Source organism: Rhinoraja longicauda, chromosome 33, assembly GCF_053455715.1.
Source record: "Rhinoraja longicauda isolate Sanriku21f chromosome 33, sRhiLon1.1, whole genome shotgun sequence".
NCBI classification, from domain to species: Eukaryota; Metazoa; Chordata; class Chondrichthyes; order Rajiformes; family Arhynchobatidae; genus Rhinoraja; species Rhinoraja longicauda.
Genome location: NC_135985.1, coordinates 158,197 through 171,054, shown reverse-complemented (window position 1 = coordinate 171,054; position 12,858 = coordinate 158,197). Strand labels below are relative to the sequence as shown.

At 47.4% G+C, this 12,858-nt stretch overlaps 1 protein-coding gene across 1 annotated transcript in view; it reads right to left on the bottom strand.

The window, feature by feature from the left end:
* chsy1 (chondroitin sulfate synthase 1) overlaps positions 1-5,170 on the bottom strand; it is a 35,324-nt gene extending 30,154 nt beyond the window's left edge. The window contains exon 1 of the mRNA XM_078427347.1: positions 4,297-5,170. Within this exon, the coding sequence (XP_078283473.1) occupies positions 4,297-5,076 (780 nt within the window). The 5' untranslated portion in view covers positions 5,077-5,170. The remainder of the gene's footprint in view (positions 1-4,296) is intronic.
* Between the last annotated feature and the right edge of the window lie 7,688 nt (positions 5,171-12,858).

Here is a 12,858-nt window from a genome sequence, read left to right as displayed (position 1 = left end):
CATTGTTTTTATTACACATTTCCAACATCTAGTTTGGTTTTTAGTTACAAAACAGGAATCGTGTCACCAAGTCCCAGCCTACATCATGGTCAGTATGATGCAAAAATATAATAATGCCCTATTTGATGAACAAACCTCAGGAATTCACAAAGTTACATGATGTTTGGAACAGAAATCTGCAGTCAGAGTCTTAGCACCATCTTGTTTTGAAAGACAATTCCAATTCAAGGTTTTTCATTAAAAAATTATATTTCAATAAAAGGCCACCTTCCACTAGTAAAATCCAGAGTGACCAACTGCACTGCATTGCAATCCAGAACACAAAAAATGGCCTGTCTGTATGGAAGATAATTCAGCTCAAATCCAAACCTACAACTTTTACTTTTCTGCAATTCTGTGCACACGATCTTTGCTTGAAATCAAATTTAAAGTCAGCTTTTACACAGCTGTTTAAACCTCAAGGGGCAAGGAGACAGGAATCGCCAAACGCCATGTTGGCTGCACATCATAAAATGACCAGTTCCAGCTGTGGGAGATCTGGATCATTTTGAATACAAAACACTTTATTGTAGAGAGAAACTTTGCAATACAATTCTAAAAACCTAGTCTAGTCCATTGCAGGACACCAATTGTGCTCACATTCAAAAGGCATTCCACAACATTTACCATTTGCCATGCAGGAAGGAACCATGCTGGTTTAAACTAGACACAAAAAGCTGGAGTAACTCAGTGGGTCAGGCAGCATCTCCGGAGAAAAGGAATAGGTGATTTTTTGGGTTAAGACTGAGAATCAGGGGAAAGTGAAACGAGAGCAGTGATCTAGAACAAATGAATGAAAGATATGCAAAAAAGTAACAATGATCAAGGAAACGGTCTATTGCTGGCTGTGTTACACGGGCAATGAACCTCAACAGGACAACAGCGAAGCATCTCTGGAGAGTGGGAATGGGTGATATTTTGGGTCCCCGAACGTCACCCATTCCTTCTCTCCAGGGATGCTGCCAGACCCAGTTACTCCAGCATTTTGTGTCTATCTTCGATTTAAACCAGCACCCGCTGTTCCTTCTTACACAGGACAGCACCAAAACTAGTACAATGACTTAGGATGGGGGAGGGTTGGAGAGAGAGGGGATACAAGGGTTACTTGAAGTTGGAAAAAGCAATATCCAGACTGTTGGTTTGCAAGCTGCCCTAGCGAAATAGGACATGCTGTTCGTTCAATTAGCATTTGGCCTCACTCTGGCAATGGAGAACAGAAAGGTCAGTATGGGAATGGGAGTTAAAGTGTTTGGCAACCGGGAATTACTTAGGCCAAGGCGGACTGAGCGAAGGTGTTCAGCGCTTGTCCCGTCTACGCTTGGTCTCGCCAATATCCAACAGTCCACACCTGGAGCAATGAATACAGTAGATGAGGTTGGAGGAGGTACGTGAACCTCTGCCTAACCTGAAAGGACTGTCGGGGTCCTTGGACAGAGTCGAGGGAGGAGGCATAGAGATAGGTGTTGCATCTTCTGCGATTTTTGGGGAAAGTAACTGGGGAAAGGGTGCTTTAGGTGGGGAGGGACGAGTTAACCAGGGAGTTGCAGAGGGGACGGTTTGCTGCAGAAAGTGGTGGAGATGGAAGAATGTGAAGATGGAAGTAGCGGGATCCTGTTGGAGTTGGCTGATGGGATGAAAGGTGAGGACTAGAGGGACTCAGTCCCTGTTGCAACTGGGGAGGGGGAATAAGAGCAGAGCTATGGGATGCAGAGAACACATGTGTGAGGACTTCAGCTATGACAGAAGAGGGGAACCCTTGTTCCCCAAAGAATGATTTAGATTTAGAGATATAGCGCGGAAACAGGCCCTTCGGCCAACCGAGTCCGCGCCGCCCAGCGATCCCCGCACATTAACACCATCCTACACACACTAGGGACAATTTTTACATTCACCCAGTCAATTAACCTACAAACCTGTACGTCTTCGGAGTGTGGGAGGAAACCGAAGATCTCGGAGAAAACCCATGCAGGTCATGGGGAGAACGTACAAACTCCGTACAGACCTGGGTCTCCGTACGAACCTGGGTCTCCGGCGTTGCATTCGCTGTAAGGCAGCAACTCTTCCGCTGCGCCACCGTGCCGTGATATCTCGGATGTCCTGGACCATTTGCCTGTCCATTCTACAAATCGTTTTACTACTCACACTGCAGGTGAGTGTGCACAGGTAACAGTTTCTCTTTGTTCTACTGCTATTTAAAAAAGTAAGAATCTGGTATTCACATTCCATCTCTCACTGCATTTCCCAACAGCCTGCAGTTATATCACCATATTCCCCGTATATTCCCTATAAACCAGTCTGAAGTTGGTAAGAACGTATTCACTTTGCAAGTGAGAACATACTCAATTCATTGAATATTACATACTACATATGTTGAGAACCCTGATTTTTATGCAGTTAAACTTACTGCAGCCCAATGTTCCTCTACAACCACAGACTTGAAATCAAAGGTATAGGACCTCTGGTGCACCCATGTCATCCCTTTGTCACACAAAGAACACATGGGGAAGTGTTCTTCCCCATCTTTTAAAAAGACCAGCTTTAAAAAAAAAATCGCCATCCAATCACAAATACCAAGATTTTACAGGTGCAGTCGTAGCCTTGATGTGCAGCAAGGAAGGAAAATAAAGCCTATTTAACAGGGCTGAGATAGTTTGTAAGGATGGAGTCCTTGTGCTTCCTCCAGAGTGGTGGAAGATTTTTTTCGGATTCTTTTTAAGGAAGGGTTCGATACTTGAAGAATTGATTGGACTGTGATTTTGAGAGTACAATCACATCAGTTGGCATCATTGTATTAAACAATAGATTCAGCTCCCATCTGAGTGAGTACCAACTGTTGGTTTATTTTTCAATGATGCCCTCAGAGACACAAAACGAGCTTGTTTAATCTTTCCTTGCAAAACCATTGTCCATTGGCTCAGACCCTCCTTCTTTCTGATTTATATACGACTGAAATATTGTATACACAAGCTACCTATCCTTTTATTAAATTTCCCCCGACTATTAATCTCTGGATAGAAAGAATGGGTGACGTTTCGGGTCGAGACCCTTCTTCAGATCGCATCCTTTTGCCACATTTGCCATATCTTTGCTCAACCACAACGTATTTTTGTGGTCTCTGTCTGTCCTCTTTCATCAACAAAATTGAAGCCACCGTACTTCAGTCGGTTAACTTCATACAAATTGTAAAAAACCGAGACTGGGGTACTGATTCCATTGACACATCAATCGAACAAAAGAGTCGTTTATGCACAATTTTCCAGTTAGTAAGTCAATTATCTTTCCAATAAAATATATCCATCAATGCCAAATTCAATTTTCAACAACTTTTGATGTAAAACTTATCAAAAAGGTCTCCAAAAAAGTATACTTGTTCCTCTTTATCGACAGCCATAATTCAAAGAACTCATGCATTTTGGGCAAAAAAACAAAGTACTGTGGGAACTCAGCAGGTAAGAGAATCTGTGGAGGAAATAGACAAGTGACATTTTGGGTCAGGACTCTTTGAAGAAAGGTCCCTCAAAGGATCCCATCCCAAAATATTATATATCCATTCCCTGACCCACTGAGTTCCTCAGCACTTTATTTTTTGTCCAAGATCCCAGCATCTGGACATTCTTGCAGCGTCAACATTTGTTACACAAATTAAACTCAAAATTCAGTTTTGCAAGATCTAGTAATATTATGCAAACGATTTAATATCCAGAAGTTGTAAAACTAATACTCATACATTGAACCTCAAATATTCACGCAACTGTCTGACGCTCCTAACTAGTTATTTAGTGTATCTCCAGACACTGATGCACGATTTATATCCATGCCTCTTCAAACATCTTTGAATGAAATCACGACTGATTGGTAATCTTGATAATAAGTACATGCTGAAACTTTAACATCAATTCCTCATTCTTGGTCAAGTTCCTGACAAAGGATCTCACTAAAAACAACCACTGGCCGAATAGCAGCTGTCACCCGGAGAAAAGTTCCACACTATAACACATCAGTCACCCTCCGGGTGTAGAAGTGACTTCAAGCTCCTCGCACCACTTGGCAATCACTTTGTTCTTCCCTCGCCTAAGTGGGTGTCTTTTGTGTTTTTACTTTCAGCCTCTGACAAGCATTGACTATAGTTTTACCAGCAGCACCCCTGCCTCCGCTGTCCGCACAGTCAGAGAGAGGGGTGCTCCCTCGGCATCACCTTCTCCCTAGAGCACAAGTAACAACGGCTCAGGCAGCTTGTGCCCATCGCCTCCTCCTTACCTCGTACGACCAGGCGCACTGCACCCCGGCCACCCTGCGCACACAGCGGCCGAGCTCCAGGTCCTCGTGTGTGGTGTACATCTCCTGCAGACACTGGCCGATGTGAGGCAGTACCCGGCGGAGCAGCTCTCGGCTCAGCACCACCCCCGGGCCACCCATACAGAAGTTCTCGCCCGGCTCCAGCGCCAACTTGCCCATCTCCTCGGGCGCGCCCAGGCCGGTCTGGCCCAGGTACAGCGGCTGGCTGCTGTTCAGGCCCCGCAGGAAGCGCTCCAGCCTCTCGCCGCGGATGTACGTGTCGTCGTCGGCCCGCACGAACCACTCGAAGTGCTGCAGGTGCCGCTCGCCCATGTACTTCAGCATCAGGAACGACTTCTTCTGCGGCGGGTAGGTGTCGTCCACGCCGGGCAGGGCGACGAGCGGCAGCGGCAGGCTGAGGTCGGAGCCCTCGCTGGAGAAGAACTCCACGCGGCCGGGGATGTGCCGGGCCCAGGTGCCGTAGGCCGCCAGCGCCCGGCTCCTCAGATACTTCTTGGCGCTCATCACCCCCACGTACATGAAGCGGGAGGCGGCGGGCCGCGACTCCCCCTCCCCGACCCCGTCCGGAGCCGACACCTGCCCGGCGCTCACCCCCTCCCTTCCGCACCTGGCCCTCTCCCGCTGGCGCGCCGCCCGCCCCGACACCGCGGCCCGGGGCAGCAGCAACCAGGAGGCGAGGCCGAAGCCGAGCACTAGGCCCAGCAACAAGCTGAGCCAGGAGCGCCGGCAGCGTGGCGCCATCCCCGGCCCGGCCTCTCCCGCTTCGCTGGTCGGCGCTGTGGGTACCCGAGGCCGGGGCCCGCGGTGCCGCCGCTCAGTGGGGCCGGTAGCCGGAGGCCGGGGATCCGCGGTGCCGCCGCTGCCCCATGGCGCCGCTCCCTCCCGCCCCCCCGCTCTCTCTGTCCCCCACTGCCTTTCCGCCGCCCCCACTACCCCTCCTCTCCCCCTCGCCGCCCCGCTCCCCTCGCTGCCCGGCCCCGCTCCCCTCGCTGCCCGGCCCCGCTCCCCTCCCTCGCCGCCCGGCCCCGCTCCCCTCCCTCGCCGCCCGGCCCCTCTCCCCTCCCTCGCTGCCCGGCCCCGCTCCCCTCGCTGCCCGGCCCCGCTCCCCTCGCTGCCTGGCCCCGCTGCCCGGCCCCGCTCCCCTCGCTGCCCGGCCCCGCTCCCCTCGCTGCCCGGCCCCGCTCCCCTCGCTGCCCGGCCCCGCTCCCCTCGCTGCCCGGCCCCGCTCCCCTCGCTGCCCGGCCCCGCTCCCCTCGCTGCCCGGCCCCGCTCCCCTCGCTGCCCGGCCCCGCTCCCCTCGCTGCCCGGCCCCGCTCCCCTCGCTGCCCGGCCCCGCTCCCCTCGCTGCCCGGCCCCGCTCCCCTCACCGCCCCATCGCCGCTGTTGCCGGCGCCTTTAACCCGCCCGCCACGAGCCGCTCATTGGCTGTTCTACCCAGCCACGCCCCCTTAAGGCGCCGTGCCGCCCGCCTGGGGATTTATATTCCGCTGACAGACACAGAGACAGTGCTGGAGTAACCCAGTCACACACACACACACACAGTGCTGGAGTAACCCAGTCACACACACACACACAGTGCTGGAGTAACCCAGTCACACACACACACACACACAGTGCTGGAGTAACCCAGTCACACACACACACAGTGCTGGAGTAACCCAGTCACACACACACACACACAGTGCTGGAGTAACCCAGTCACACACACACACACAGTGCTGGAGTAACCCAGTCACACACACACACACACACAGTGCTGGAGTAACCCAGTCACACACACACACACACACAGTGCTGGAGTAACCCAGTCACACACACACACACACAGTGCTGGAGTAACCCAGTCACACACACACACAGTGCTGGAGTAACCCAGTCACACACACACACACACACAGTGCTGGAGTAACCCAGTCACACACACACACACACACACACAGTGCTGGAGTAACCCAGTCACACACACACACAGTGCTGGAGTAACCCAGTCACACACACACACAGTGCTGGAGTAACCCAGTCACACACACACACACACACACAGTGCTGGAGTAACCCAGTCTCACACACACACAGTGCTGGAGTAACCCAGTCACACACACACACACACACACACACACAGTGCTGGAGTAACCCAGTCACACACACACACACACACAGTGCTGGAGTAACCCAGTCACACACACACACACAGTGCTGGAGTAACTCAGCGGGTCAGGCAGCGTCTGTGGAGAGAAGGAATGAGTGACATTTCGGGTCGAGACCCTCTTTTGCCGACATCTACCCGCATTTAAACTCCCAGCAATTCTCCCTCCCTCCTAACCCACTTGTCCAGCAAAGGTGTCACACGACTGACTATATAACACCATTGAATCTAGGGAACGCAAGACAAGTTTTTGTTATGTATTTCTGAATAAAGTTTATTTTAGAGACATCGAGGGCTTCTGGAACACCATAATTTCAGTGAGGGCCACTCGTTAGTCTGCCTCGAAACCCACTGATCGTCCATGACAGTGAGTGGTCCATAAGTTGCAGAAGTACTGCATGTGCCGAGGGACACACTGCAGCTGGGGGAAACGAATACAGACTCTGTGCAAGCACCACAACACAAAGTCCTTCCACTACTCGACAGAGTCCAGAGGGGGAACCCCTCAAACAAGGGAAGAGATATCAGCCCTGGGAACAATAGGAGCAGCAAAGGTGTTTGCCAGCACTTTGTATTTTCTTTAAAGAAAGATGTGAACATTACTGAGTACAACACTATGTGTAAGAAAATAACTGCAGATGCTGGTACAAATCGAAGGTATTTATTTCACAAAATGCTGGAGTAACTCAGCAGGTCAGGCAGCATCTCAGGAGAGAAGGAATGAGTGACGTTTCGGGTCGAGACCCTTCTTCAGACTGAGTACAACACTATCGAATGTATGGACACTAAGGATGTATTGAAGAATTTTGCAGTTTTTTAAATATCTTTTTATTCTTAAATTTTATTTTTGAAATTAAAAGAACTAACCAGGCTGTTCCCTGGTACCCACTATGATTCAGATTTCAAATGTTACTGGAAGACAAACAAGTCGGTAAACTTCAAGGCCTGCTCAAACCTTGTTCCAAAACAGCACGATGTCCATAAAGGAATCTTCCCGACTGCAGGAGTGTGCTGAACCTTGGTTTAGGTTTCATTATTGTCACATGTACCAGTGAGAAGCCTTGTTTTGTATACTATCCAATCAGTTCAGTCAAGTCAAACTGGAATATACTGCATGAAGATTATGTACCATAATTTGTGACATTAGTGACCACCTTCAGAGCATTTATTCGGCTGTGAAGAGCTTCAGGATGTCCTGTTGAAAAAAGCGCTTGCGTTCACATGGTAGCAATTGGCCTCCTTTCTGAGAACCTCAAGTTGTGTGACTGCCAAAGTACTTAAAGATGGAGAAATGCAACATGGAAACAAACCCTTTGCCCAACTAACCACCCATTAACACTGTCTATGCAATGCACAATTTCACTGCACCTTCACGGGATGTGACAAGAAAGTGTCCATCTAGAATTAATCTAATCCAATGCAATTCTCTCCAAACTGCTCCATTAAGTATTTCTGAGGTACAATCAGGCTGTCAGGATAAATCAAAGTTATAAAAGTTTTATAACAATCTTTTGACCATGCTTGTTGGTATTAAAACCCAATAGATTCCCCTTTAACTTTAAATCAGTGCATCTTGGCTGGAGATTTTGCCCAATATCTTGTTTCATACGTTTACAAGAATGATTCCAGGAAATGAATGGGTTAGCAGATGAGCGTTTGACAGCACTGAGCCTCTACTCGCTGGAGTTTGGGAGGGGGACGTCATTGAAACTTACAGAATGGCGAAAGCCATAGATAGAGTGGATGTGGAAAGGATGTTTCCACTGGTAGGAGAGTCCAGGACCAGAGGTCATAGCCTCAGAATTAAAGGGCTCTCTTTTAGAAAGGAGGTGAGGAAGAACTTCTTTAGTCAGAGGGTAGTTAATTTGTGGAAGGCTAAGTCAGTGAATGTTTTTAAGGCAGAGATAGATAGAATCTTGATTAGAGCAGGTGTTAAGGGTTATGGGGAGAAGGCAGGAAAATTGGAGTAGGAGGCAGAGAACAGACATGATTGAATGGCAGAGTAGAATCGATGGGCTGAATGGCCTAATTCTACTCCTAGAACTTGTGAAAACCGCAGGATCTTTTGGAATTTAAACCCATCAATCCCCTGGGAATTAAAATCTCTGCATTTAATCTAGGGATCTGACCTCCATCAGAAAAGATGCACATGCATAGGGGAATGTGCAACAAAGGTTGACTAGACTGATTTCTGGGCTGATGGGACTGCCCCGTGAAGAGACAGTCAACAATGTATATATTTATTCAAGTTAATGGTTGGGATCTGATTGAAAATTAGAATTTTGACATGGTTTGACAGGCTGCAAAGAGCATATTTCCCCTGGCTTGACAATCTGAAATAATGTTTCAGCTATCCTTGTCCTCCAAAGATGCTGTCTGACCCACTGAGTTACTCCAGCACTTTGTGTAGTATTCTGTACTCTGTTCACATTTGCCTCCAGTGCTCTCACAGGCGAAGGGCAACCAATTTGTCCTCTCACATCCCACATTTTGCTGCAGTGGCCCCAACATGACAGGCCATCGACCTGAAATATTAACCGTCTTTTTCTCCTGAACTGTTGGGTATTTCTAACATATTCTGGTTTTACTCCAAATATTCCTGAAGGTGATTTTGCAGCAAACGGGATAGGTCTATCCTCTGGTGGCAGACAACTATAAAAAGTGCAATGGCCAAGAACAAGATTTAACTCACGTGGAGGTAATCTTCGTGTGCATGCCCAAACCAAAGCACAACACAAATAAGTAGATAGGAAATGGAATAGGTTAGAATGCAGCTTCCATTCAACTTTGCTTCTGGATTTACAGAAACACAAATGAAGGGTTAAAACACTGTGGCTCGTTCAAGCTGGATATTGTCTATTTGCATTTTACTTCCACTAATAAGATCTCAGATGTGACCTTAGTGCAGCTAATTTATGATCTCACAAATTATTTGAAATTGGGAAGTTTGATTTGATCAGCAGTATTCAGGGATCCGTGTGCTTTATTGATATTTATTTTTTACCTTGAAGGACACAGTGATCTTGGTTCAACTTCACGTAATTTCCTTAAACATTTTTCTTTGTCGTGCATTTGGCTCAGATGTTATTTTTACTCTGAAGTTGGCAAACTCTTTCTTCACTGAAAGCTATGCAAATGTCAAGGCCTGTTCAGCCATGATCACATTGAATGGCGGTGCTGGCTCGAAGGGCCGAATGGCCTCCTCCTGCACCTATTGTCTATTGTTTCAGTGAATAATAACATAAGAATCAGCAGGAGGCTCCTTGAATCATAGCTGATCTAATCTTGGCCTTAATGTCACTTTTCTTCTCACCCCCCCCAGACTTCTTATAGTTAATGCTACATGACCTAAAGTAGTGTTTAAGTATATGTTAGGGAGGAACTAGGAAACATGGCCTAAAGGCAAAAGAAAAATTACAAGAGCTGAACTTTTATTGAGGACAGTATGAAAATATTTTTGTTCTCTGGTTCAAGGGTTAAAGGTGAAGCAAATAAGTCCCTTGCAGTCGGAAACAGGTGAATTGATCATAGGGAACAAGGAAATGGCAGACCAATTGAACAACTACTTTGGTTCTGTCTTCACTAGGGAAGACATAAACAATCTGCCGGAAATAGCAGGGGACCGGGGGTCTAACGAGATGGAGGAACGGAGGGTAATCCAGGTTAGTCGGGAAGTGGTGTTAGGTAAATTAAATGGATTAAAGGCCGATAAATCCCCTGGGCCAGATAGGCTGCATCCCAGAGTGCTTAAGGAAGTAGCCTCAGAAATAGTGGATGCATTAGTGATAATTTTTCAAAACTCTTTAGATTCTGGACTAGTTCCTCAGGATTGGAGGGTAGCTAATGTAACCCCACTTTTTAAAAAGGGAGGGAGAGAGAAAACAGGGAATTATAGACCAGTTAGCCTAACATCGGTAGAGGGGAAAATGCTAGAGTCAGTTATTAAAGATGTGATAGCATCACATTTGGAAAGTGGTGAAATCATCAGACAAAGCCAGCATGGATTTATGAAAGGCAAATCATGCCTGACGAATCTTATAGAATTTTTTGAGGATGTAACTAGTAGAGTGGATAAGGGAGAACCAGTCGATGTGTTATATCTGGACTTTCAGAAGGCCTTCGACAAGTTCCCACATAGGAGATTGGGGTACAAACTTAAAGCACACAGTATTGGGGGCTCAGTGTTGAGGTGGATAGAGAATTGGTTGGCGGACAGGAAGCAAAGAGTAGGAATAAACGGGTCCTTTTCGGAATGGCAGGCAATGACTAGTGGGGTACCGCAAGGCTCAGTGCTGGGACCCCAGTTATTTACAATATATATTAATGATTTGGACGAGGGAATTGAATGCAACATCTCTAAGTTTGCGGATGACACGAAGCTGGGTGGCAGTGTTAGCTGCGAGGAGGATGCTAGGAGGCTGCAGAGTGACTTGGATAGATTAGGAGAGTGGGCAAATGCATGGCAGATGCAATATAATGTGGATAAATGTGAGGTTATCCACTTTGGCGGCAAGAACAGGAAAGCAGAGTATTACCTGAATGGTGGCCAATTAGGAAAAGGGGAGATACAACGTGGCCTGGGTGTCATGGTGCACCAGTCATTGAAAGCAAGCGTGCAGGTGCAGCAGGCAGTGAAGAAAACGAATGGTATGTTAGCATTCATAGCAAGAGGATTTGAGTATAGGTGCAGGGAGGTTCTGCTGCAGTTGTACAGGGCCTTGGTGAGACCGCACCTGGAGTATTGTATACAGTTTTGGTCTCCTAATCTGAGGAAAGACATACTAGCCTTAGAGGGAGTACAGAGAAGGTTCACCAGATTGATCCCTGGGATGGCAGGACTTTCATATGAAGAAAAACTGGATAGACTAGGCTTATACTCGCTGGAATTTAGAAGACTGAGGGGGGATCTTATTGAAACATATAAAATTCTTAAGGGGTTGGAGAGGCTAGATGCGGGAAGATTGTTCCCGATGTTGGGGAAGTCCAGAACCAGGGGTCACAGCTTAAGGATAAGGGGGAAGTCTTTTAGGACTGAGATGAGAAAACATTTCTTCACACAGAGAGTGGTGAGTCTGTGGAATTCTCTGCCACAGAAGGTAGTTGAGGCCAGTTCATTGGCTATATTAAAGAGGGAGTTAGATGTGGCCCTTATGGTTAAAGGGATCAGGGGGTATGGAGAGAAGGCAGGTACAGGTTACTGAGCTGGATGATCAGCCATGATCATATTGAATGGCGGTGCAGGCTCGAAGGGCCGAATGGCCTACTCCTGCACCTATTTTCTATGTTTCTATAAAAGATCTGGGAAGATCTGGAGCTGCCTCATAACACTCCATAATTTCCTCTTGTTTTATGATATTCAAGGCTCCCGATGTAACAGTCATAATTAGTGGTGCAAGTCCGAGGAAAATGTGGGCTATCTTATTCCAGTGAATCTAATTTTGTCACTGAACATTGCATCAGCCAGTTTCACAATCACACTGTAATTGCTCATGACTGCTCGGTCAAAGTGATATACAGCACGGAAACAGGCTCTTTGCTGAACTGCGCTAGTACCACTTGCCCGAGCCTGGCCCAAATCCCTTCAAACGTCTAATCACGTACCTGTCCAAACATCTTTGAACAGCTGGAACTGTACCCACCTCTTTCTTTGACAGGCCATTCCATACGCATACCATCTTCTGTTTGAAAATGTTGCCGCCCAGGTCCCATATAAATCATCTCTTTTCACCTTAAACCTGTGCCCCCAAGCTTTCAACACCACTCCCCTGGGGAAAAGGCTGTGGCTATTCACATTATCCATGTCCCTCTATATGGTAATCCCTCAGCCTCCTATGTTCCAGGGAAAGTTGCTCACGCCTCTCCTCATCACCCAGACCATGCGACATCATTGTAAACGTTTCCAATACAATGGCTCCATTCTATCGCAAGGCAACCAGAATTGTGCACAGTACACCAAACGTCGCAGAGCTGGAACATGATGTTCCAACTCCTGGACTCAATACCTGACTGATGGATGCAAGAATGCCAGACCCCATCTATAATTCAGTAGAAGAAAGATTGCAAATTGTTGCATTTTTTACCTGTAAATTTTGATCAAATTAATACCTGAAAATATACCCCATGGTTTTTATGCAAGAAGCCTAATTATGCTATCCATCTGCAGCTGAAGGCTCAGGTGCTTTACATTTTGGTGTAGTTACAAGTTACCCTGTATGACAATATTCTGCAAACATATCAAAGTGAACGCAAAAATATATACTGCAGATGATGGTACAAATCGAAGGTATTTATCCACAAAATGCTGGAGTAACACAGCAGGTCAGGCAGCATCTCAGGAGAGAAGGAGTGTTCGACGTTTCGGGTCGAGACCCTTCTTC